Genomic DNA, 26,240 nt, shown 5'->3' with positions numbered 1-26,240 from the left:
ACGCCAGAACATACGGTAATCCTCATTTAAAGCCCTCTAGGCTGGTGGTCATAGCTTCTTCCTATGCAAACAAGTTCCCCAGTCTTAACTATGCGCTGTGCAAAGAGGCACTTTCTTTTATCTACCCTAACTCTTCCAACTTGCAGCTTCCTTGGGTGCCCATGAGTTCCGGCGTTACAAGAGGAGGAGAATGTTTCTCTAACCTCCATGAAGATGGATGGAGGTCACCCTTCTCTTAGCAAAAGATGTCAAGTCACATCCAACATAATTTTGCCTTTTAATAGCAGCTAGGGACGCTGGTGGCACTGAGGGTTAAACCACAGAGCCTAGGACTTGCTGATCAGAAGGTCGGCGGTTCGAATCCCCGCAACGGGGTGAGCTCCCATTGCTCGGTCCCTGCTCCTCCCAACCTAGCAGTTCGAAAGCACATCAAAGTGCAAGTAGATAAATAGGTACCGCTCCGGCGGGAAGGTAAACGGCGTTTCCGTATGCTGCTCTGGTTCGCCAGAAGCGGCTTAGCCATGCTGGCCACATGACCCGGAAGCTGTACACCGGCTCCCTCGGCCAATAAAGCGAGATGAGCGCTGCAACCCCAGAGTCGGCCACGACTGGACCTAATGGTCAGGGGTCCCTTTACCTTTACACTGTGCTCTAAGGGCAGTCTGCAACTGCGGAGTATCAGCTTACTTGAAACACAGACCTGTGACCAGGGTACACTACAGAGCTCTTGTAAGGATTTCCAAAAAAAAATAGGGGAGAATATCTTTGACCCACCTGAAGATCCCTGGGGTAGCAGAGCAAATGTCTGCCTAGCCCAGATCTGGCCTGTATCCAGGTGTGCTCAGATGGAGATATCTCCCTGGGGAGTGTGCTTCGTATACCGTACCTCCCTGAGGACTGTGCCATACAGCACTGTAGAGCAAGGGATGGTTAACGTGGTGCCCCCTCCCGGCTGTTTTGGACTCCCAGTTCCTGGCAATGCGATCAATGGTTAGGTAGGATGGTGGGAGCAGTGGCCTAGCGTGGTTTGCCGGTGCCCGGGGCTGCGCAGAGGCAGGGAAATGGACGGAATACGCATGCGCGTTCAACTTCCTAACAGTGTGCATAACCAGTTCCTGGTTTGCATGGACAAGCCATTTTCAACGGAGCCCGGTGATGGAACCGAGTGCTGAAATTTTGCTCCAAGGCAACCCCCCTGTGGACCACCACCCTCTCCACGATACGCCACTGGGTGGGAATTCTAGTCCAAAACTCCCAAAAAGGAGTGCTACCCACTACTTTAGATTTAACTTGTGTTTGGGTTTAATTGCATTTATTTGGAGGGGTGGGGTTCTTTTTAAAGGGCAGCTGCCGGCTCTCTCGTCTAATTAAAACAAAATGGTTCAAAAGCAAGGGTTTCCCCCAGAAGCGGTATCTCCACTGCACCCCCTAAAACAGAGGCAGCACCGTACCGGGATCCTTGCAAAGAACTTCTGGGCTTGGGTCTGATCCAGAAAGGCACTTCATAGATCCTGAAATGAAAACTGCAGGCTGAGGATTACTTAACCGAGGTGAGTTTTGCCTTCCACCATTGAGAGAGATTCGTTCACGTAAGACCCTGCATGGCAGATCACAAAGACGACAGGACCAGGAAGCCCTGGAAGATTAAGTCTTGCATCGGGAGTTGCGGCCAGTATAAAACTCGCAAGCTGGGGAAGCAAGATTGCTGGTTTACAATCCCACGCTCCCCCTTCTTGCCAAGATCGGGGTGGGGTTGGGGGGCTAGCCTGGCCACGATGCAGCAACCATCAGCGGAGAACAGGAGTGCTAGTCTTTATCAGGAAACGGCTTCAGTGGAGAGGTCTCAGCAGGTTCCTGAAGTTTTCCAGTTCCTTAATACTTGTTGAAATCCTGAATTGGGAGACACAAGAGGGAAAGAGCGTGATCTTAGGTGCCGTATTTTTCGGCACATAGGGCGCACCGGCCCATAGGACACACCTAGTTTTTTTGGGGGGGGGAAATAAAGGGGAAAAATATTTTTTCCCCCCCCAGGATTCCCCCCGAGCTTCCCCCGACCCCAGCCCCTAGAACAGGCAGCTCTCCAAAAGCCGTGGGAGGGCTGTGCGACTTTGCGCAGCTCTCCCATGGCTTGAGGATAGCTTCCTGAAGCCTGGAAAACGAGAGGGGTCGGTGTGCACCAACCCCTCTCGCTCTCCAGGCTTCAGCGAAAGCCTGCATTCGCTCCATAGGACGCACACACATTTCCCCTTCATTTTTGGAGGGGAAAAAGTGCATCCTATAGGGTAAAAATACGGTAGCTTTTGGACTCAAAACACAGCCAAAAGCAGAGCCATCTGCACCCTGCAGTTCCACAGAGGCACAAAAAACAACAACCCCAGAATGAACTTGGCTCACCACAGCTCGCTTTTCTTTTTTGAAAATAAACGAGCATGTTTCTAGTCCTATGTTTGCAGATTACCATACTTTTCCGTGTATAAGACGAGGTTTTTTTTTTACGTTACAGTAGCGTTAAAAAATTGGGGTCGTCTTATACACATGTAGTGCAGAGGGGGGACGGTGGATTGTTTCCTGCCGCGAGCTGTAGATTGTCACTGGCGTTAGTGCAGGCGATTGGTGGCTGCTATGGCAAATGGGCCGTTGATCGGCTGCTTTTTTGAAAAAAACGAGCATGTTCCTAGTCCTATGTTTGCAGATTACCATACTTTTCCGTGTATAAGAAGAGGCGGCGAGCAAAAATATGATTGGAGGCTTCTGCATCGCGCGAGCGTTTTTTGGCACCCCCCCCCCAAAATCTCAACAACTCTGGGCAATCTCCCCCCATTTTCTTAATTTTGAGTCCCAAAATAGGGGGCGTCTTATAAACATAAAAGTACGGTAATATGCCTGAAACAGTGCAGGCAGAGCCCATCCAAGGGATGAATACACAGCCTGAGCGGATACAAGTTCCCGTATATAACCTTGCATAAAATTCCAAGCAAATTGGGGTCTCCGGTTTTTGCATGCGCAAAACTATGTTGAAGCTGCAGGTTTCCAGACACAAAACCTCACACTCACCTTCCAAAGGCGTTGAAGAGGGACACAATTTCCTGCCTCGTTAGATGGAATTTGGGCGAGGGTCCTTTCTCTGGCATGTTTTCTATCAGGCTTTCAGAAAACAGGATCTTCAGAGCTGTTCCCAAGCCCTGAGTCTGTACACAACGGGAACAAGAATTGGGTTACGTCTACCTGTCCAGGGCCAATGAAGGGGTGTGGCCTGGGGAGAATTCCAAGGGCCAGATAGGGGCATAGAGGGCCACACTCAGTCCTTGGCCTTGAGGATCTCCACCCCTGGCTATAACCTTAAACTCCCATCATCCCTAGCAAGAATGGCTAAAGAGTAAGGAATTATAGGACTTGTATTCTCCTGATCTGGAAGAAAGCACCTCAGCCCAATGGATTCAAGTTACAAGAAAGGAGATTTCAACTATACATCAGGAAAAATATTCTGACAGTAAGAGCTGTTTGATAGTGGAATGGTCTCCTTCGGGGGGTGATAAGATTCTCCTTCCTTAGAGGTTTTTAAGAGGCTGGATGGACATCTGTCATGGATGCTTTAGCTGAGATTCCTGCATATTGCAGGGGGTTGGACTAGAATTCAGGCATAGGCAAACTCCGGCCTTCCAGATGTTTGGGACTACAGTTCCCATCATCCCTAGCTAACAGGACCAGTGGTCAGGGATGATGGGAATTGTAGTCCAAACATCTGGAGGGCTGGAGTTTCCCTATGCCTGAGCTAGATCAGTGTTCCCCAACCTTGGGCCTCCAGCTGTTTTTGGACTACAATTCCCATCATCCTTGACCACTGGTCTTGCTAGCGAGGGATGATGGGAGTTGTAGTCCAAAAACAGCTGGAGGCCCAAGGTTGGGGAACACTGAGCTAGATGACCCTCAAGGTCCCTTTCAGTTCCATAATTCTATAATTCTGTGATAGTCAAACAACATCTGGACAGCACCAGGATAGGGAAGCCTTATTTTAAGTATTAAAAATTGAAGTATTTGCCCTTCAGCCAAAACAGGTTCCCAGAGTGGCTTGCGATGATCAACAACAAAACTTTTAAGTTCTTAGCAGACTATACCTGTGTGCATTAAAGGCAAAGGTAAAGGGACCGCTGACCATTAGGTCCAGTCGCGGATGACTCTGAGGTTGCGGTGCTCATCTCGCTTTCTTGGCCGAGGGAGCCGGCGTGCAGCTTCTGGGTCATGTGGCCAGCAGGACTAAGCCGCTTCTGGTGAACCAGAGCAGCGCACGGAAACGCCGTTTACCTTCCCGCTGGAGCGGTACCTATTTATCTACTTGCACTTTGACGTGCTTTCGAACTGCTAGGTTGGCAGGAGCAGGGACAGAGCAACGGGAGCTCACCCCGTCGCGGGGATTCGAACCGCTGACCTTCTGATCGGCAAGTCCTAGGCTCTGTGGTTTAACCCACAGCGCCACCCGCGTCCCTCCTGTGTGCATTAGCCTGCAGTAAATATGCAAAGGAATGAAAAATCTTTGTGAGGAGCGAGGGAAGGAAGGAAAGATGGGGACTGTTACTTACTTGCAGCTTTCCCCAAAGACGGCATTTGATGCAACCAACACAGTCCATAATCCTTGAAATGTTCCTAAAATGGAGTCTAAATTCTTCCTGGTTTGGCAAGGAGGGAAAGAGAGAAAAAAATGTCGTTAGAAAGCAGTCCACTGGTTTGTCTTTCACCCGATCACTAAGAAACTCCAAGTTGGGATCTTTAGTTTCTGTTAATTAATTCATTCCTTTCATGAATCACTTCCCATGAAATATCTTGGAAGTGATTTCACACACAAAATCCATGCTGACGATTAAAAACCCTGCCATATGCAGAATCCATTTTGGAGTCCCTCGGTTACATTTGGTTCGTATAAACGTGCGGGAATTCAACACATACAAGCACACTTCTCTGCCCCTTTAGGACTTGCCAGTCCGAGCTACTGCTGTGATTTTACAAACCAGATATGAAAGAATTATCTTTTCTCTTTAAATTTTAGGCACCTCCCTTGTTTACCTCACCCCCCTTTCCGTTGACTAACCTGCCTCTAGACCTGGTGTGGGGGCCTTATTTTCTGTCAAAGGCCACATTCCTTTGGAGCAGTCCATCAGGGGGCCACTTGAGAGCAGTGGAGTGAGAATAGAGTTGAAAATCTTTGTCTCTCTGCCAACCCCTTTCTCCCATCTTTCCCTCTGCCCTGACACCCCTGGGCTGCAGGCTGCCCTAGACTTCCTGCCCCTTGAAGTCCACACCTTTTGGAATTTCCAGACTCCCCCCCCCCCAGCTCCTGCTGTGGCCTCTGACAGCTACACTTCCCTCACATAAGTTGGACATGGAACATTTCATCAACGACGGCTCCCTGCTGCCCCAAGGTGCCGATGGAATATTCAGCAACATATGGGTACCAGACGTCCCCGTTTTCCCGGGGACAGTCCCCGGATTTCATTTAATGTCCCCGGATTTATATTTTAAGTGTTGTAGATTTATTAGTACGGAATGAATGTTACATGAGTGGTTCAACGGCACAAGACACACCAGATGGGCGGGATATAAATAATGAATTATTATTATTATTGTTATTATTATTAGGGGACTTCCAGCAAGGCAAAATGGCGGGCACCACGGCAGCGAGCAGCTCCTGAAGCCAGCCAGAGCCAACTGCGCTACCAGGCTGGCTCCAGGCTGCTGACTGATGTCACTGCCGAAGGGGAACCGGGGACGCCCGGCGTGTCAACTGGGGGAACTGCTGACACACACACACCCCCGCGACCCAAATTGAACCGGGAGCGAGAGCGCCTGGCCGCCCGTCCAACTGCCCAGCGGCGCTCCGGGGCCAGGAAAACCCCGGAGTTGAGGCAGGGAGAAGGAGGAGAGGAGAAGGAGAAGGAAGAGAGAGAAAGAGGAAGGAGAAAAAAGAGGGGAGAGGTAGGAGAGCACTGGGAGGGCAAGGACACGTGGCCAAGCCCAGGCCCAATCCGAGACTACTCCACGGTGGCTAGCGCTCCCAAGAGAGCAGGCTGGGACCCAGAGGAAGGCAGCGCAATAGAGGAGACCACAGAAGAGAAGATATTATTCTTATTTTTTAAAAAAACAAAACCAAAAACTTTTTTTAAATAAATGTGTGTTTTTTTAAAAAAAAAGTGTCCCCAGATTCTTTGAAAAAAAAATCTGGTAACCTTACAGTAACGTCACACTAGTTTCTGCAGTCAGAGTACAAGACGTCACCTCCTATACATATGAGCTTCACATAACGATCACTGCCATAATTGCAGCAGAGACACAGTAAATTCTGCTGTGCAAATGGGAAATGCCACCCCCCCAAAAAAAAAGTGTTTTGTTTGCCACCAGAGACAGAATCTTACCTTCAATTTAGCCGCTTCTTTTTGGCTCCCAGCAAAGAGCGAATTTTCGTTGAAGTGCAAAGGGAACGATCTAAAGAGGAAACGAAACATCGTTTATAATTGGAGTCCTTCGTTGACATGCCATTTACAAAAAAACAGTGCTTTTTTCTGGGGGGATACGCATACCCCTAAACATTTTGTGAATCGAAGTTTGGCCTCATTGAGGGCAGTATTTCAATATGAGCAGGAAAATGAGAGAACCCCTAAACATTTTTTTTTAAAGCACTGTATAAAATCAATACCTTCGGAGACATTAAAAAACTGCAAGTTAGCCTATCTATTTGCTGTGCTGTTTAGTTGCTTAAAAACATAAAAAGAGCCTGCAGGGTCAAGCCAATGTCCCCTCATAGTCCATTATCCTCTTCTCACAGGGGCCAGGCAGATATCTGTAGGAAGTTAGGAATCAGGATTCGAACTCAAGACCATCTCACCCCTCCTGGGGTATCCAGCAGCTGGTGTTGAGAAGCATTGCTGCCGTCAACCGGGGAGACAGAAAAGAGCCACCCTGGCTAGAAGTCATCAATAGCCCCCTCCTCTGGAATTTGCCCAATCCTCTTTTAAAGCCATCCAAGTCCGTGGCCATCGCTGCTTCCAGTGGGAGGGAGTTCCACAGTTTAACTCAGCACTGCGAGAAGGGTTTTTCTTTCCTCTGTCCTGAATTTTCCAACATTCAGGTTCAGTTCTAGTGTTAGGAGGAGAAAAACTTCTCTGCCCGCGGACTGGTGGGGAGGACTCCCTGGTCCTGAATGGGGTAACTGGGCCCCTGAAGGACCAGGCGTGCAGCCTGGGAGTCATTCTGGACTCTCAGCTGTCCATGGAGGCGCAGGTCAATTCTGTGCCCAGGGCAGCTGTTTATCAGCTCCATCTGGTAGGCAGGATGAGACCCTCCCTACCCGCAGACTGTTTTGCCAAAGTGGTGCATGCTCTGGTTATCTCCTGCTTGGACTACTGCAATGCGTTCTACGTGGGGCTACCTTTGAAGGTGACCCAGAAACAACTAATCCAGAATGCGGCAGCTAGACTGGTGACTGGGAGCGGCCGCCGAGACCATATAACACCGGTCTTGAAAGACCTACACTGGCTCCCAGTATGTTTCCAAGCACAATTCAAAGTGTTGGTGCTGACCTTTAAAGCCCTAAACGGCCTCGGCCCAGGATACCTGACGGAGCGTCTCCACCCCCATCGTTCTACCCGGAGGTCCAGCTCTGAGGGTCTTCTGGCGGTTCCCTCGCTGCGAGAAACCAAGTTACAGGGAACCAGGCAGAGGGCCTTCTCGGTAGTGGCACCCGCCCTGTGGAACGCTCTCCCGCCAGATGTCAAAGAGAAGAACAACTACCAGACTTTTAGAAGACATGTGAAGGCAGCCTTGTTCAGGGAAGTTTTTAATGTGTGACATTTTAATGTATTTTTGTTGGAAGCCACCCAGAGCGGCTGGGGAAACCCAGCCAGATGGGCGGGGTACAAATAATAAATTATAATTGTGATTATATTTCTCCAGGCCATGTATAATTTTATAAATTTCTACCATGTCAGCCCTTACTAGCCTGTTCTCACTCCCCCTGCAGTCCCCTTACACCAACCAACCCCCAAATCTGCTCTTGAGGATTGGGAGTCCCTCTGGAACAGATTTGGCAGCAGAGGGAGGGCAAGCCCCATCACGTATGAGACAGGTGGCAATATGTCGTCACCAACCTGAAATCTATCACTACATCCAGGTAATTCAAATTCTGCACACCGAGAAAAACACACACATAAAGCAAAATAGCTTGACAGGAAGAAATGTCACAGACAGAATAATTGCCACACACAGGAAGAAGAAGGATTTAGTTTTCAGTGCCTCATTTGTAGTTTCATAAACCATTTAATGTGTCGACACGAATGGAAGCTGTTAATATTGCAGTTGTTGTCTAAGTGATTGTTTTCTCGACTGGAGTGTAATTGAAATTAATAAGATTTTAGAACGCAGAAATAAAGAATATCATCAAACCATCAATTCTAGCACATGGGGTGGGGTATGTGAATGATTGGTATTAGCAATTGTATTGTAATATGGCATTGCTATAATGAGGCTAAAGGGGTGTGGGTGGCACTGTGGGTTAAACCACAGAGCCTAGGACTTGCCGATCAGAAGGTCGGCGGTTCGAATCCCCGTGACGGGGTGAGCTCCCGTTGCTCGGTCCCTGCTCCTGCCAACCTAGCAGTTTGAAAGCACAAAGTGCTAGTAGATCAATAGGTACCACTCCGGCGGGAAGGTAAACAGCGTTTCCGTGCGCTGCTCTGGTTCGCCAGAAGCGGCTTAGTTATGCTGGCCACATGACGCGGAAGCTGTATGCCGGCTCCCTCGGCCAATAAAGCGAGATGAGCGCCGCAACCCCAGAATCGGCCACGACTGGACCTAATGGTCAGGGGTCCCTTTACCTTTATAATGAGGCTATTATTGGACTGTAATTGAAAACTAATAAAAATTATTGTAAAAAAGCAGGCAAAAGAGCTTGCTGCCACCTCCCCCTTCCTCAAGACACCCCCCAACCCCTCCCACCCAAGAGACCTCAAGCCAAAGTCACTTGCTTGGTTAAATGCAGGATTTCCAAAAGGCGGCTCTTGGTTTCTTCATCCTGGCTTTCGGCCCCCGTGAACAGCTGGAAATCGGGGCGCTGGAAGTACGGAAGGGCTTTGGACAGGGCTCGCAGCTCTATCAGGTAGAGGAAGTAGAGATTCTTGAGCCGCCTGGGACCCTCGCCCTGAGTCAGGACCTCATCAAAGCGCTGCTGGAACTCCGTGATGTTGTGGCCCCAACGCTCGGCTGCCCACGTGTCTTGGGGAAAGGAAAAAGGAAAGGCGTCAAAGGACTCTCAGCCTTCTTGGAAGTATGTGGAACATTCCCTCCCCTTAGGGTTTTGATCTATGGGCTACTTTTAAAATGAGGCTGCATTTAAATTGCATTTTAACCTGTATTTTAAATTGGATTTTTCACCCAACAGTGGTGCCCCGCAAGACGAACGCTTCGCGAGACGAAAAACTCGCAAAACGAAAGGTTTTTTCGTTTTCGAGTTGCTTCGCAAGACGAATTTCCCTATGGGCTTGCTTCGCAAAACGAAGCTTGCCCCGCAAGCTCCGGGGACAGCGGGAAGCGCAGCGCGTCTTCTCCGCTGTCCCCGGACCTCTTTTGAAGCAAGGGGCGGCGGGGAGAAGATTGCTTCTCCCCGTTGCCAGCCCCGCAAGCTTCGGGGACAGAGCTTGCCAGCCCCGCAAGCTCTCTCCCCGGACCACTTTTGAACCAAGGGGCTGCAACGGGGAGAAGCGATCTTCTCCTCTCCGCCCCTTGCTTCAAAAGAGGAGACAGAGCGGCGCTTCCCCTCTGTCCCCGGACGGTCTCCATAGGAACGCATTGATTGATTTTCAATGCATTCCTATGGGAAACCGTGCTTCGCAAGACGAAAAACTCGCAAGAAGAAAAAACTTGCGGAACGAATTAATTTCGTCTTGCGAGGCACCACTGTATTATGTTTTTACTGTAATTTTACTGGTGTTAGCCACCCTGAGCCTGGCTCTGGCCGGGGAGAGCGGGGTATAAATAAAAAATATTACTATTACTATTACTATTACTATTACTATTGCAGTGGTACCTCAGTTTACAAACTTAATCCATTCCGGAAATCCGTTCTTAAACTGAAACCATTCTTAAACTGAGGCACGCTTTCCCTAATAAGGCCTTGGTTTGGATTCCCTTCTTAGACCAAAGTAAGTTCGCAAACCAGGACACTACTTCTGGTTTTGCGGAGTTCGTAAACCGAATTGCTCTCAAACAGGACTGTCCTTAAACCGAGGTACCACTGTACAGTGGACACTCAGGTTGCGAAAGTGATCCGTGCGGGATGCACGTTCGCAACCCGCGTCTGCACACGCGCCGGTTGTGATTTGGCGTTTCTGGGCATGCGCAAAGTGCGATTTAGCGCTTCTGCGCATGTGCGACTGCCAAGACCTGGAAGTAATCCGTTCCAGTACTTCCGGGTTTTGGCAGTCCGCAACCCAAAAAAACGCAACCTGAAGCAGCTGTAACCCGAGGTATGACTCTATTATTATTATTATTATTATTATTATTATTATTATTATTATTATTATTATTATTATTAAAATTTATATACACTCATACCTTGGTTCGCGAATGCCTTGTGAGTCGAATGTTTTGGCTCCCGAATGCCGCAAACCGAGTGTTGCGGTTTGCGAATGTTCTTTGAAACCCAAACATCCGACTTGGCTTCCGATTGGAGCTTCCTGCAGCCAATCGAAAGCCGCACCTTGGTTTCTGAACATTTTGGAAGTCGAACGGACTTCCGGAAGGCATTCCGTTTGACTTCCGAGGTACAACTATACAGTCATACCTTGGAAGCCGAGCGCCTTGGCTCCTGAACGATCGAAACCCGGAAGTGAGTGTTCCAGTTTTCAAACGATTTTCGGAAGCTGAAAGGTCCAGCGCAGCTTCCAGTTTGGCTGCAGGACGCTCCTGCACACAAAATAAGTAACAGCAAAACAAGCAAAAAAACAATCGCCTCCCCAAAGAAATTAGAATGCAGTACCTTCCAAAAGGTACCTGGCGCTGAGATGGATGTTAATGCTGGCATGGAGGCCCGAAATGAGCCTGTAGAAAGCCCTCTTCTCCACACAGACACCTGCAAGAAATATTCAGAGATATTGAAAAAGAAACGAAGGGAGCACACCTGCAGCTGAGAGTATAAAAATTGGGCAATGGAATAAATGCAGCGTAGGTTTCTAAACTGTGTTTTAAACTCATGCAATCTGCAGTTTGGAAGAAGGGTAGGTAATACGTTAAAATAATGCTAATGCTACTAATAACAGCGTTGTAATAAATAATACGATATTGCCTTGGTTATCGAGAGCGAAGCAAACAGGAAAAGGTGGTTACCTTGCAGCCAGCTGTAAAACATGTTCCCTGGAAATACAGAAACAAGACAATAGTCAGGAAGATTCTTCCATGAGAGAAAGGTGAATGTTTAAAAAAAATCACATTTGTTGCATGCAAAGCAGAGGTTGTAATTGGCCTCTGTCAACCTCCTGCCTCTTTCAGATATTTTACACTGGCTCCCAGTACGTTTCCGAGCACAATTCAAAGTGTTGGTGTTGACCTTGAAAGCCCTAAATGGCCTCGGCCCTGTAGACCTGAAGGAGCGTCTCCACCCCCATCGTTCAGCCCGGACACTGAGGTCCAGCTCCGAGGGCCTTCTGGCGGTTCCCTCACTGCGAGAAGCCAAGTTACAGGGAACCAGGCAGAGGGCCTTCTCGGTAGTGGCACCTGCCCTGTGGAACGCCCTCCCACCAGATGTCACCAGACTTTTAGAAGACATCTGAAGGCAGCCCTGTTTAGGGAAGCTTTTAATGCTTGATGGACTACTGTATTTTAATCTTTTGTTGGAAGCCGCCCAGAGTGGCTGGGGAGGCCCGGCCAGACGGGCAGGGTATAAATAACAAATTATTATTATTATTATTATTATTATTATTATTATTATTATTATTATTATTATTATTATTATTATTATTGACTACAAGTCCCATCAGCCACAGTGAGTGCAGCTCCAAGTTGGAAAAGGCTGGGCTAAACACAACAGCCCTGCTAGGATTCAGACCGAAGGGGTCTTTGGCCGCAGATTATAAACCTGACTTCCAACTTCCCTGGTGCTTCTAGATGCTGCTGGCGTCCAACTGCCATCGGCCGCAGCTGGCATGGCCAGTGGTCAAGCGCGATGGGAGCCGGGGAGAGAGGCTTTGTGCTGGCCATCAAGCGATGGCTTTTTCCACCTGCCTCGCCCCTCACTCTCCAGCTCTAGGAGGCTTCATAACAGAGTTGCTGCCACAGACATTATATATCAGGGGTCAGCAAACTTTTTCAGCAGGGGGCCGGTCCACTGTCCCTCAGACCTTGTGGGGGGCCGGATTATATTTTGAAAAGGAAAAAAAATGATCGAATTCCTATGCCCCACAAATAACCCAGAGGTGCATTTTAAATAAAAGGACACATTCTACTCATGTAAAAACACGCCGGTTCCCAGACCATTCGCGGACAGATCGTAAGGTTGGTGGTTCAAATCCCTGCAATGGAGTGAGCTCCCATTGCTCAGTACCAGCTTCTGCCAACCTAGCAGTTCGAAAGCACGTCAAAGTGCAAGTAGATAAATAGGGACCGCTTTCTAGCGGGAAGGTAAACGGCGTTTCCGTGCGCTGCTCTGGTTCACCAGAAGCGGTTTAGTCCTGCTGGCCACATGACCTGGAAAGCTGTCTGCAGACAAACGCCGGCTCCCTCGGCCAATAAAGCGAGATGAGCGCTGCAACCCCAGAGTCGTCCGCGACTGGACTTAACGGTCAGGGCTCCTTTACCTTTTTATTGTATTCTAATGGATTATTGAATATTACTTTACTTGATATAAGTTGTTTATTTCAAAGTTATGTTGAAATAATATGGAACATGGAATTAATTGACAGCAGGAACTAGGCTTTCTGTCCTCCGTGAAATTTGTCCTTTGTGGCCCCAGCTGGAGAGAGACTCACCTTCATTTTCTCCTGCAGCTGCAAATTTAAGAAAAAGATAATGTTACCACTCACACTACACTTTCAAAAAGGAGCGACAACTTCCCCCTGCATGTCTAGATTATTTGGCTGACCACCTAAAACGAGGACTAAGTGTATTCTGCATTATAAGGTATTAAAATTCTGCATCCCAGTCCTGCATTATCATACAAATTTGCATTTCCTGTCTTATTTGACTGTATCCTACCATAATGGGGAATCTTATGCAGCCACTACACAGCCATTGCCAGCATACAGTGGTGCCCCGCAAGACGAATGCCTCGCAAGACGGAAAACCCGCTAGACGAAAGAGTTTTCCGTTTTGGAGGTGATTCGCAAAATGAATTTCCTATGGGCTTGCTTCGCAAGACGACAATGTTCCTGCGGGTTTTTTTCCTTCCCCCCCTTTTTCTAAACCGCTTATCAGCTGATCCGATAAGCCGATAAGCCACTAAAAGCCGCTAATAGCGCTAATCTGCTAATCCGTCAATGGGCTTGCTTCGCAAGACGAAAAAACCGCTAGACGAAGAGAATCACAGAACGGATTCTTTTCATCTTGCGAGGCACCACTGTACTTTTCAAGTCTAGATTTGCATCCACAGGGACTAGAAACTCTACTTTTTGGTTCAATGAAAATTGATAAACCCGGGGATTCCGAAATCTGCGGCTAATTCCAAACCACATTCCTCGCTATCTTTCTGCACACCTGGCAAAATCTTCAGGCTCTTTAACCGTTCTCTCATTTGTATCAGCTGCTTTCCCCAATTTTTTTTTTAAACTGTATTTCTATAAAAACTGGTTTTACAGCAACAGCAACATCAAGCAGGCAGTGTCAAACAAAATATGAACTCACCTCTTCCAGAAGCCAAGGGATTTAAAGGCCTTTTTACGGACTGAGGTCTAGGAGACAAAGAAGTATTTAAAAAATAAATAAATCAAAAGGGTGCTTTAATTTTTTTTAAAAAACATTTGTACCCCACCATTCCATCAGATTTCCAGGTGACATACATTTCCCCCCCAGAAACGATCTCTAATAATGAAGATGATGGATTTTATGGAGCTGGCTGATCTCACCGGGAGAATCCACGACCAGAAAGAAGAGGAACACCAAGAAGACTGGAAGAAATTTAAAGACTATTTGAATAAATATTGTAATATTAAAGATATGTAACCACTTGAAAGGAACAATTAGGCCTAGGATTAAACTGGAATTAAATTTATAAATAAGAAAATGTACAATAAAGAAAGTTATGTAATATGATTAGGACTGTGCTATGGTCTTTTGAAACACTGATATTGGAAACTGCTACATATAATTACTAAGAAATTCGGATGGAAGAGATTCGAGGAAGTCAAATACTATGTTTATGAAGATGGATGGTATTTAATTTTAATTAATTAAGTGGTAATATGCTGTATGTATCTTTTTTCTTTTTTCTCTTTTTCTTTTATTCTTTGTTTTTATTATTGTTAATCTTTTTTTAAACAATGTTTATCTACTGAAAATAATAAATATTATTTGGGGGGGAAAAGAAAAGAAACGATCTCTAATAAAAAGCCATCACTAAAACAAGCCAATCGACTGTGGGAAAGAGCAAACATTCTGCTAAAAAGGCCGGGGAAATAAAATTGTGCTGACTGTTCCCAGAAGCCCAAAGACAGCCTGCTAAAGGTACATCTCTGCTTAGGTGGCTTTCCACCAACAGGGTGCCACCACCGAAAAGGCCCCGTCCTAGGCTACCCTTGGCTTAAGCTCTGAAGGCAAAAGTAATCTGTACACAATTCCAATATTTCACAGATGAGATACAATCCTTCCATCATGTGTTAGGGAACACATCATGCCAACTCTTTAAAAGAACTTCACAGGAATCTCGTCCGTTTCTAGAGGCAATTCAGAACGCAGACTTACAAAGCCCATGTTTTGGACTACTGCAATGCGTTCTATGTGGGGCTACTTTTGAAGGTGACCCGGAAACTGCAATTAAACTTCAGCGGCTAGACTGGTGACTGGGAGTGGCCGCTGGGACCACATAACACCGGTTCTGAGAGATCTGCATTGGCTCCCAGTATGTTTCCGAGCACAATTCAAAGTGTTGGTGCTGACCTTGAAAGCCCTAAATGGCCTCGGTCCTGTATACCTGAAGGAGCGTCTCCACCCCCATCGTTCAGCCTGGACACTGAGATCCAGCGCCGAGGGCCTTCTGGCGGTTCCCTCATTGCGAGATGTGAGGTTACAGGGAACCAGGCAGAGGGCCTTCTCAGTAGTGGCGCCGGCCCTGTAGAATGCCCTACCACCAGATGTGAAGGAAATAAGCAGCTATCCTATCTTTAAAAGACAGCTGAAGACAGCCCTGTTCAGAGAAGTTTTTAATATTTAATGCTGCACTGTTTTTAACATTTGATTGGAAGCCGCCCAGAGTGGCTGGGAAAACTCAGCCAGATGGCAGGGTATAAATACTATATTATTATTATTATTATTATTATTATTATTATTATTATTATTATTATTATTATTATTATTATTGCGAGCCAGGTGCCTGCAAAGTGTCTGCTTATTGCGGCAGCCTTTGCTGCGCTGGCTGGGGGTGATGGGAGTTGTAGTCCAAAAAAATATGGCGGGTGCCAGGTTAGCAAAGGTCAGCTTACTCCCCACTGTGAATCTTGCCCAGTTGTCAAGATAGTCATTCGACATCTTAATTCAACACCTGCGTCTATGGAAGAAAGGCAAACAGCAGCAAACAGCAGGGTCTTTTTGGCTGTGGCCCCCTGGGAGTTGGGACACCCTCCCCTTAACCATTTAACCTATCGCCTGCCATGATCACAGCATTTTACACTGGTGCCCAAAGCCTATTTGTTCAAGCTTTTAAACCGAGCTCTTTGTATTTTCCTACTGAAACATTTAAAATTATGGGCGCATGTTTTATGGGTCTTCGGGCACTGTAGGCTTTTTGCAATTTGGCTGCTTTCACTGCAGCTTTAGGATTAGTTTGTTTTTTGCTTTTATTTCTCGTACGGATGTTAATTTTTTTGTTAAAGGTCATCTAAGAAAGCAGATTTGAGAGGCAGGCGAGAAGCTTTTTTATGATTTACAATGTATTTTTAAACGCTTTAAAATATAATTGCTATTACAAATGCAAATGCAATCCATTAGTAATTAATTAATTAATTAACAAATCACTTCCTAGGAGGCATTTTGAAGCGACCTCAAAATACAATAAAAATATAAAACAACTATTGCATATATAAAAGCAAGCAAAAGCTGTTACAGATATAAATACAATTTCAAATAAAATGCAACCTCTTCTTCTTTTTCTTCTAATTAGTATTATCCTGTAATTTTATTCTTCCTGCTTTTATGACTGTTTTTACTATTACTTTGAACTTGTTTGTTTGAATAAAAAATTACAGACAATTTATACAATTGGATATAACCTCATACACATTCATATGAATAGACAAGGCTTCCAATAAAAACATGCAGAGCACATGCACTTTTTTGATAGCAAAAAGTCTATTATTGGGCAATAAGCATTTTATAAACAAGCAAATAACCCCATGGCAGAAAACCATGGGCTGTAAAAGGATTTGTGTGTGTTTTTAGTTTAATAAATCTCAGAATCCAGCCACTCAAAAGGAACCTACTTGAAACAGTTTTCTTCATAGATGCTGTTCCAGATTTTCCAGGCTTCAGGTCCCTTGTAGCCCGTGTAACGTTCTGGATTGAGAAGCAAATCCACATACTCCGCTTCTGGAGACTGGATATCTAAGAAAAAAGACATTTCTGTATTTTAATCAGAAAGACAGAAGAAGAAGAGGAGTTTGGATTTGATATCCCGCTTTATCACTACCCGAAGGAGTCTCAAAGCAGCTCACAATCTCCTTTCCCTTCCTCCCCCACAACAAACACTCTGTGAGGTGAGTGGGGCTGAGAGACTTCAGAGAAGTGTGACCAGCCCAAGGTTTAGACTCCATTTTAGGAACATTTCAAGGATTATGGACTGTGTTGGTTGTCTTTGGGGGAAGCTGCAAGTAAATAACAGTCCCCATATTTCCTCCCTTCCCTCGCTCCTATGTGTTCTCCAGCCAATAACCTTCTTGCTTTTGAAATTGCCTGGTCTGAGAGCTCAAGCAAGAAGACTCATGTGATATCTCCGTTGCAGAGCTGTACAGTTTCAGTCTGCAAGAAAGGGACAGGATACTGACCTCTGTAAAGCTGTGGATAAAGGTAAAGGGACCCCTGACCATTAGGTCCAGTCGTGACTGACTCTGGGGTTGCGGCGCTCATCTCGCTTTATTGGCCGAGGGAGCCGGCGTACAGCTTCCAGGTCATGTGGCCAGCAGGACTAAGCTGTTTCTGGCGAACCAGAGCAGCGCACGGAAACACCGTTTACCTTCCCACCAGAGCGGTACCTATTTATCTACTTGCACTTTGATGTGCTTTCGAACTGCTAGGTTGGCAGGAGCAGGGACCGAGCAACGGGAGCTCACCCCGTCGCGGGGATTCGAACCGCCAACCTTCTGATCGGCAAGTGCTAGGCTCTGTGATTTAACCCAGAGCGCCACCCACGTCCCTGTAAAGCTGTGGATACTCCATAGGTAAAACTAAAGGTAAAGGACCTCAGGACGGTTAAGTCCAGTCAAAGGTGACTATGGGCTTGCAGCACTCATCTTGCTTTCAGGGCAAGAGAGCCGGCGTTTATCCACAGACAGTTTTCCGGGTTATGTGGCCAGAAGGACTAAACCGCTACTGGGCACACAGGGGACCATGATGAGTGCCAGAGCGCATGGAAATGCTATTTACTTTCCTGCCACAGTGGTACCTATTTATCTCCTTGCGCTGGTATGCTTTCGAACTGCAGGGCTGGCAGGAGCTGGGACAGAGCAACAGGAGCTCACCCTGTCGAGGAGATTCGAACCGCCAACCTTCTGATAGGCAAGCCCAAGAGGCTCAGTGGTTTAGACCACAGAGCCACCCAAATCTATTTTTACATATATATATATATATATATATATATATATATATATATATATATATAATTTTTTATTAAGTTTTTTTAACATACCATTTTCAACAATAATTAAACTTACTTTTACACCTTATTCAATTTTTTGACTTCCATCCGTCCTGCCTGAAAATTTCCCAATCTAATCTCTTAGTATGCATTTCTTATGTTTCCTCCTATTACATTTAAAACTCATAACCAATATCTCTCTCTTTTTCTACTTTGTAACACTTCGTATATTTCTCCTTACAAAACTTCTTGCAGTCCTACTAGCGTAATTTGTTGGTTACAATTGCTCTTCAGATAGTTCATATACTTCTTCCAATCTTCTGCAAATCTCTGGTCCCGCAGGTTTCGAATCCTTCCTGTCATTTTGTCCAATTCTGCATAGTCCATTAATTTCGTCTGCCATTCTTCTTTCGTCGGAATTTCTTCTTGCTTCCACTTCTGGGCGAACAATACTCTTGCCGCTGTGCGCCACCCAAATCTCATATGTTATTCCCTATGTTCTTATGAACATAGGAAGAGCCTGTTGAATCTGGCCAATGCCCTATCTCAGGGGTCTGCAACCCGCGGCTCCGGAGCCGCATGTGGCTCTTTTACACCTTTGCCGTGGCTCCGGGGTGGATACTAGCGAGGGAAGGAGGCACATTGTGCGCCCCGACACTCCTCACTGTGGCGGGCGCTGTACTGGCTGTGACGTCGCATGGGGGCGGTGTGTGTGTTAGTCACGCACCGTCCCAATGTCACCTTCCCACCTGCTGTCAGATCGCGGCTCTGGAGATATATTTGTTTTAAATGTCGCAATGGTTTTGCGGCTCCCAGTTTTTTCCCTTCAGAAACGGGTCCAAGTGGCTCTTTTTGTCTTAAAGGTTGCAGACCCCTGAACTATCTAGTCCAGGATCCTGTTCTCGCAGCTGCCAGCCAAATGCCTGTGGGAAACCTGCAATCAGGATTTGAGCACGGGAGAAACTCTCTCTTCCTGTGGTTTCCAGCATTCAGACGCATCAATGCCTCCAACTGTGGAAGCAGAGCAGAGTTATTCTGGCTAGTAGCCATTGATATTTTGAATTACTAGCCCAAGGTCACCCAGCAGCTGCATGTGGAGGAGCAGGGAATCGAACCCGGTTCACCAGATTACGAGTCCACCGCTCTTAACCACTACACTATGCTGCCTCAACAAAGGCCCATATAGTTAAAGCTGTGGTTTTCCCAGTAGTGATGTATGGAAGTGAGAGCTGGACCATAAAGAAGGCTGATCGCCGAAGAATGGATGCTTTTGAATTCTGGTGCTGGAGGAGACTCTTGAGAGTCCCATGGACTGCAAGAAGATCCAACCTCTCCATTCTTAAGGAAATCAGCCCTGAGTGCTCACTGGAAGGACAGATCCTGAAGCTGAGGCTCCAAGACTTTGGCCACCTCATGAGAAGACTCCCTGGAAAAGACCCTGATGTTGGGAAAGATGGAGGGCGCAAGGAGAAGGGGACGACAGAGGACGAGATGGTGGGACAGTGTTCTCAAAGCTACCAGCATGAGTTTGACCAAACTGCGGGAGGCAGTGGAAGACAGGAGTGCCTGGCGTGCTCTGGTCCAGGGGGTCACGAAGAGTCGGACACGGCTAAACGACTAAACAACAACAGCCATTGATAGCCCTTTCCTCCTGCAGGAATCTGCATAATTCCCTTTTAAAGCCATCCAGCTCGCTAGCCATCGCTGTCTCCTGTGGCAGTGAGTTTCACCGCTGCACGACTATTGCCTGAGAACAGCTACTGTTTGCCCCACATGACTGGGCATGTGGAATACTTATGAGCTCTATTTATGTCTTTGCCCTGCTCTCTCTCTCTCTCTCCACACACATCTTCCTTTTTCATTTTTACGTCCCCCCACCTCCACCAGCCAGGTTTAATTCGAGGGTTTTTTAAAGCCGATGTCAACAGCAACAAGGCAACAAACAAACAAATAATGTTGCTGTCCCTATTTACGCAACACAAGTCTAGAAGAATTTGGGGTTTTTTAAAATAAAATTCTTCCAGCTGCGTTAAGCGCAGGAGTTCAAAAAAAACCCCAGGAAATATCCCAACTTGGGAGGAAGGTGGGACAGAAACATGTTAAACCACAAGAGCCAATACCGTCCACTTCGCAAAAGCTGTCTGCAGAATCATCGTGCCGAGTCCATCGAATCACAGCCCTCGCCGTTTCCTCACTGCAAATCAAGCAAGAAAATATTTGTCACTAGATGTTTCATTTGTCCCAGGTTATAGCATTATTACATAATATTAAAAACAATTGGAATAACTCATTCGGTAGAGGATGAAACTCTTAATCTCAGGGGCACAGATTCGAGCCCCAAGTAGGCGAAATATTCCTACATTGCACAGGGCTGTAACAACAACAACAACAATAATAATTACTATAAAAAAATTCCTTCCAGTGGCACCTTAAAGACCAACTAAGTTAGTTCTTGGTATGAGCTTTCGTGTGCATGCACACTTCTTCAGATACACAGAAATGCATGCACACAAAAGCTCATACCAAGAACTAACTTAGTTGGTCTTTAAGGTGCTACTGGAAGGAATTTTTTTATTTTGACTATGGCAGACCAACACGGCTACCTATCTGTAATAATAATTACTATTACCATTATCATTCAATTTATATACTGCCCTGTACCAGAAGTTCCCAGGGCGCTGTACAACATTAAAAACACATTACAGAAAAACCTTATAAAAAACATGATGACAGACAGCCTAATAGTAAAATAATCATAATAAAATAACCATTATAGGTGACCCTTGTGGGCCCTTCCAACTATACAATTTTGGTTTTAGGTGGAAATTGTTTCCCATTTGGTTGTGTATTTTTCTGATGTGGTTTATTTATTGTAATTATGTAAATCTTGTTATGCTGTAAGCCGCCTTGAGCAGTTTTTTTAACTGTGGAAAGGCGGCATACAAATAAAAAATGATGGTGGTGGTGGTTTAAACCACTCTGGGAATTGTAGCTCTGGGAGGGGAATAAAGGGGGTCTCCGAACAACTCTCAGCACAAACTCCCAGGATTCTCTGGGAGGCAGACATGACTGTTTATAAAATGGTATCGTAGTGATTTAGGTGTGCAGTGCAGTTGTGGCCTTGCAGGTGTGATTCGGACGCTTCCTGTCGCCTTTGTGATCTTCAGGCGCCCGTAGGATTCGAACCAGCGAGAAGGGAGCTTGCAGGAAAGTCTCTGCAGCTTTCGGGATTAATAAACACCAGCAGCTACCCTGCCTCACAGGCCGCCCCAGTTTATCGAGATGAAGACATCACACCTCAGGGATCCATCAACGGCTCCAAGTCTCTCAGCTTCTTCGCAGTCCTCTGCGAGGTGGGCAGCGGCTTCAGAATACTGCAAAGCAAAACAACAGGTTTGCTTTCAAGCTGATTAGAGTCCACTGCCGTGGGGAAGGCCACCAGGAGTCACCAAACCCAACCAAGGCAGAAGAAAGCTACCAGCCGGCCCACGGACCACCCAGGAAGTCACATCTGCACCTACCCAGACCACCCACGTTGCAGCTTTGTGAGCTGGCCAAACTGGTGCGGCGACTTCTCTCTTTTTTTGTATTTTTATTAAAGATTTTCTTGATTTACAGAAGTATGTGTGATGTCTCTCTCTTGTATTTTTTCCACGTAACATTTTTACAAATCAGTTTCATTTGTTGAGACATTAGGAAGAAAAGGGCGAAAGAGGTGGAGGGGGTGGAAGATGGGTGGAGGTGGGATCGGGTGGCGCTGTTTCTATTTTACTTAATATATGTGGGGTTTTGTGTCAGCGTTGCTTGTGCAGGTTCTCTGCTGTTCACTTGTGTTCCTTTGGTGGTGAGAGAGGTTGGGGTTGGCCATGGGTGTGGTTATTCATTTGTGGTTGGCTGTGGTGGTCTTTGTTTTCACGTGTGAGTGGGGTGGGTGGGTGTTTTGGATCAGGTTAGCCATATTGATTTGTATGTTGTTGGTGGAGTTTTGTCGTCGTCTTGCTGGGCTGTGTATGTGATAAAGGGGAGCCATACTAGGGTGAAGGCGTCTTCTTCTATTATTCCCGTGTCAGTTTCAGCTTATTGGTTAATTTTTCTAGTAAGGCTGTTTCTCATACTATTTGGTACCAGTGGTCCATGCTTACTCCTGACAGGTCTCTCCAGTGTCTGGTTATAGTGTTTCTGGCTGCTGAAAGTAGGTGGGTTATGAGTTCTTTGTGGTGTAAATGAGCATTACTGTCTTGGAAGATGTTTGGTAGGGCCAATTATGGGGTGGTGTCTAATACTTGCTTAGTTATTTTACATATTTCTCGTATGGTTGTTGTCCAGAATAGTTGGGTTTTGGGGCACTCCCACCACATGTGGAGGTATGTGCCTGTGGAGGTGCACCCTCTCCAGCATTTTGGTGAGGTTCCTGGGCGTATTAGCGCTAGTTTTCTGGGTGTTAGGTACCACCTATAAGTGAGTTTCAGAGTGAGTTCTTTTATTTTCGTTGATATGGATTTAAAGGGGGGTTTAGACCATATTCTGGTCCATTGAGTGGGGTTAATCTCATAGCCTAGGTCATTCTCCCATTGTTTTGGTGCAGCGACTTTTGTGGGGGAAAGAGAGGGTGTGTTTGGTGAAATCCCATGGGCGTGAACGCCCCAGAAATAGCTAATCCAAGAATGGTGGGCAGTGGCATAACGTGGGTTGCCAGCATTCGGGGGCACACGGAGGGACGGGGTTTGGAAGGAGGGAAATGAATGGCCTACGCATGCGCATTCAACTGCCTAATGGCATCTGTGTTACCCAGGAGATCGGAGTCGCAGAAATAAGAAGAGTTGATGCATTGCCTGGTTATGTCACTGGTTCGCACAGCGAAGCCATTTTGAACGGAGCCCAGCAACACAACTGGATGTTGAACTTTTGCACCCCTAATCATTCTGCACCCCACGCTACACCACTGATGGTATATAGCAATGTTAAATTAATGAGAATATTAGAATTTTTTCATTTAAAATAAGAGAATATTCATTTTAATGCATTGAAAATGATATAATTAGTTCATATACATGTTTATTCGTGGGTAAACTTGTTCAGATGGCAACCAAAAACTGTACAGATACTTTTATTCAATAGGGCAATGAAGTGAATTCACATTCTTTGGGGTTTTTTGCACCAAACTTGAAACTGAAAATTCTACGTAAATGACTCACGTTAATCCCTAAGCCTGCCACTAACTGATAACACCAAGGTTGCAGGTTCGATCCCCGTAAGGGATAGCTGCATATTCCCTTCCAACTCTACAATTCTATTATTCTTCCCCTAGGATAGGGCAGAACTAGGTCACTGTCCAGTAGCTCCATTTTGCCCAGGACCCTCCCAGGACTTACCTTGTTGTGACTCCCCGACCTAATTCTGCCAGGGACTTCATCCTGAAAAATAAAATCCCATTTCATTGTAAGCCATTTCCCATTATTATTATTATTATTATTATTATTATTATTACTACCCTGCCCACTCTGGGTGGCTCCCAACAGAACACTAAAAACAGAATAAAACATCAAACATTAAAAGCTTCCCTAAACAGCCTTCAGATGTCTTCTAAAAGTCAGGTAGTTGTTTATTTCCTTGATCCAGCGCCGAGGGCCTTCTGGCGGTTCCCTATGGCAAGAAGCAAAGCTACAGGGAAGCAGGCAGAGGGCCTTCTCGGTGGTGGCGCCCGCCCTGTGGAACGCCCTCCTACCAGATGTCAAAGAGAAGAACAACTACATCTGAAGGCAGCCCTGTTTAGGGAAGTTTTTAATGTGTGACATTTTAATGTATTTTTAATCTTTGTTGGAAACCACCCAGAGTGGTGGGGGAACCCAGCCAGATTGGTGGGGTGCAAATAATAAATAATAATAATAATAATTATTGTTATTATTATTATTATTATTATTATTATTATTATTATTATTAGGCTGCTTTGGTGCAGGTTTTCCCTGTTTGGTATTCTGTAAATTTCACAGAATCAAAGAATCGTAGAATTAGAAGGGACCCCCAGAGTCAAACCCCGTGCGGTGCACGGATTTCAGCTCCTTCTCCCTCGTTTCTCCCTGGCCTTGCTTTGGCTCTGTTGGCCACTTGGAGTTTGCTATCACGGTCCCCTCTCGCCAGGATTTGGCACAGTTTGGCAGCCCCAGATGCACGGAGAGCAGGAGGAGGAGGAGGAGAAAAGAGAAGGCGCTAACAGCCATTGGCAGCCCTCTCCTCCATTAATTTATCCAGTCTTTTAAAACCATCCCAGCTGGAAGACGCAAGATTTACCCACCCGGGAAGAATGGCAGATGAAGTTGATGGACTATATGGAACTGGCGGAAATGACTGGCAGAATCCGAGACCAGGGAGAAGAATTGGTGGAAGAAGACTGGAAAAAGTTTAGACTATTTACAGAAATACTGTAAAATTAATGAATGTTAGAAAAATGCTGGAATGAAGTTATATGGCTTTAGTAGAAATGTTATAAGGAATTAAGTATAGATAGATTAATAGAGTATTAAAGGGAAAAATAAGGTTAGAATGTGTTAAGATAATTATAGGATAGAAAACAGAGGAAGATGGAAAGGAATTGCTGAAACAATTAATAGAAGTGGAACACAAAAAGGGAGGTGTGAGGAGGTCGTTGAAATAAGTGAATGAAAGATAAGATATTGAAATTGGATTGTGTTTTAAATGGTTTTTGTTTTGTTAGTTGTTTGTGTTAGTGTTTTGTAGTGTTTTTTGTATTGTAATGTATTGTTGTATATATATTTTTTGTTTTCTGTAGTGCTGTGTTTAAATTGTTGAAAAATTAATAAATATTATTTAAAAAATAAAAATAAAACCATCCCAGCTGGTGGGTATCACTGCCTCATGTGGCAGTGAGTTCCACAGATCAACTCTGCGGTGAATAAGTCCTTTCTCTTATCTGTCCCAATTCTTCTAACGTTCAGCTTCCTTGGATACCGGAGATTTAAAGTGGCTGCAAATCTCTGGCCGTGCTCCTCTCCTCGCAGATCTCGACTTCTGGGCCTTCTGCTTGCTGCTGAGCCTGCGCCACTAGCAGCCTTTAAATAAAGATATTTTCCTTCCTCTCAAGCGATACCTTGTGTTTGGGGACAAGAGCCTGTCAGGAAACCCTAATCACAAACCTGATTGCATCTGCCTGCAGTGCTGATGCAAGGAGTCCCTAATCCGAACGCAAGACAGGAATCTTCCCAAATGCATGTCATACAATGTAAGGAGGGGAGGAGATGCCAGTTCTGTGTTAGGCCTTGGCACTTGCCTCAAGTCTTTTATTAAATTTTCTGTTTAGCAATTTAAAACGCTCCTTTTAACATCCTTAAAAAAATCAGTGACTTCAATTCTTCATTTTGCATATTATAAATCCCTGCAAGCGAAAGGCAGGGCTGGATGAATCCCAAGCCAGAATTAAGATTGCCGGAAGAAATATCAACAACCTCAGATATGCAGATGACACAACCGTGATGGCAGAAAGTGAGGAGGAATTAAAGAACCCTTTAATGAGGGTGAAAGAGGAGAGCGCAAAATATGGTCTGAAGCTCAACATCAAAAAAACGAAGATCATGGCCACTGGGCCCATCACCTCCTGGCAAATAGAAGGGGAAGAAATGGAGGCAGTGAGAGATTTTACTTTCTTGGGCTCCATGATCACTGCAGATGGTGACAGCAGTCACGAAATTAAAAGACGCCTGCTTCTTGGGAGAAAAGCAATGACAAACCTAGACAGCATCTTAAAAAGCAGAGACATCACCTTGCCGACTAAGGTTCGTATAGTTAAAGCTATGGTTTTCCCAGTAGTGATGTATGGAAGTGAGAGCTGGACCATAAAGAAGGCTGATCGCCGAAGAATTGATGCTTTTGAATTCTGGTGCTGGAGGAGACTCTGCAAAAAGATCAAACCTGTCCATTCTTCAGGAACTCAGCCCTGAGTGCTCACTGGAAGGACATATCCTGAAGCTGAGGCTCCAAGACTTTGGCCACCTCATGAGAAGAGAAGACTCCCTGGAAAAGACCCTGATGTTGGGAAAGATGGAGGGCACAAGGAGAAGGGGACGACAGAGGACGAGATGGTGGGACAGTGTTCTCAAGGCTACCAGCATGAGTTTGACCAAACTGCGGGAGGCAGTGGAAGACAGGAGTGCCTGGCATGCTCTGGTCCATGGGGTCATGGAGAGTCGGACAC

At 45.9% G+C, this 26,240-nt stretch overlaps 1 protein-coding gene across 1 annotated transcript in view; it reads right to left on the bottom strand.

Annotated features, from left to right (window-relative positions):
- Nucleotides 1–26,240, bottom strand: part of ERO1A (endoplasmic reticulum oxidoreductase 1 alpha) — a 37,597-nt gene that overhangs the window by 1,258 nt on the left and 10,099 nt on the right. The window contains exons 4-16 of the mRNA XM_081192824.1: nt 23,407–23,448; nt 21,332–21,408; nt 20,155–20,228; nt 16,665–16,785; nt 13,876–13,922; nt 13,005–13,022; nt 11,368–11,394; nt 11,021–11,113; nt 9,012–9,258; nt 6,405–6,474; nt 4,578–4,664; nt 3,055–3,188; nt 615–1,890 (exon numbers count right to left, since the gene is read on the bottom strand). Of these exons, the coding sequence (XP_081048950.1) occupies nt 1,830–1,890; nt 3,055–3,188; nt 4,578–4,664; nt 6,405–6,474; nt 9,012–9,258; nt 11,021–11,113; nt 11,368–11,394; nt 13,005–13,022; nt 13,876–13,922; nt 16,665–16,785; nt 20,155–20,228; nt 21,332–21,408; nt 23,407–23,448 (1,098 nt within the window). The 3' untranslated portion in view covers nt 615–1,829. The remainder of the gene's footprint in view (nt 1–614; nt 1,891–3,054; nt 3,189–4,577; nt 4,665–6,404; nt 6,475–9,011; nt 9,259–11,020; nt 11,114–11,367; nt 11,395–13,004; nt 13,023–13,875; nt 13,923–16,664; nt 16,786–20,154; nt 20,229–21,331; nt 21,409–23,406; nt 23,449–26,240) is intronic.

Source organism: Podarcis bocagei, assembly GCF_964188305.1.
Source record: "Podarcis bocagei genome assembly, chromosome: 1".
Taxonomy (NCBI): Eukaryota; Metazoa; Chordata; class Lepidosauria; order Squamata; family Lacertidae; genus Podarcis; species Podarcis bocagei.
Note: the sequence above shows the minus strand (reverse complement) of the source record. Positions and strands in the feature narration are given on the sequence as shown.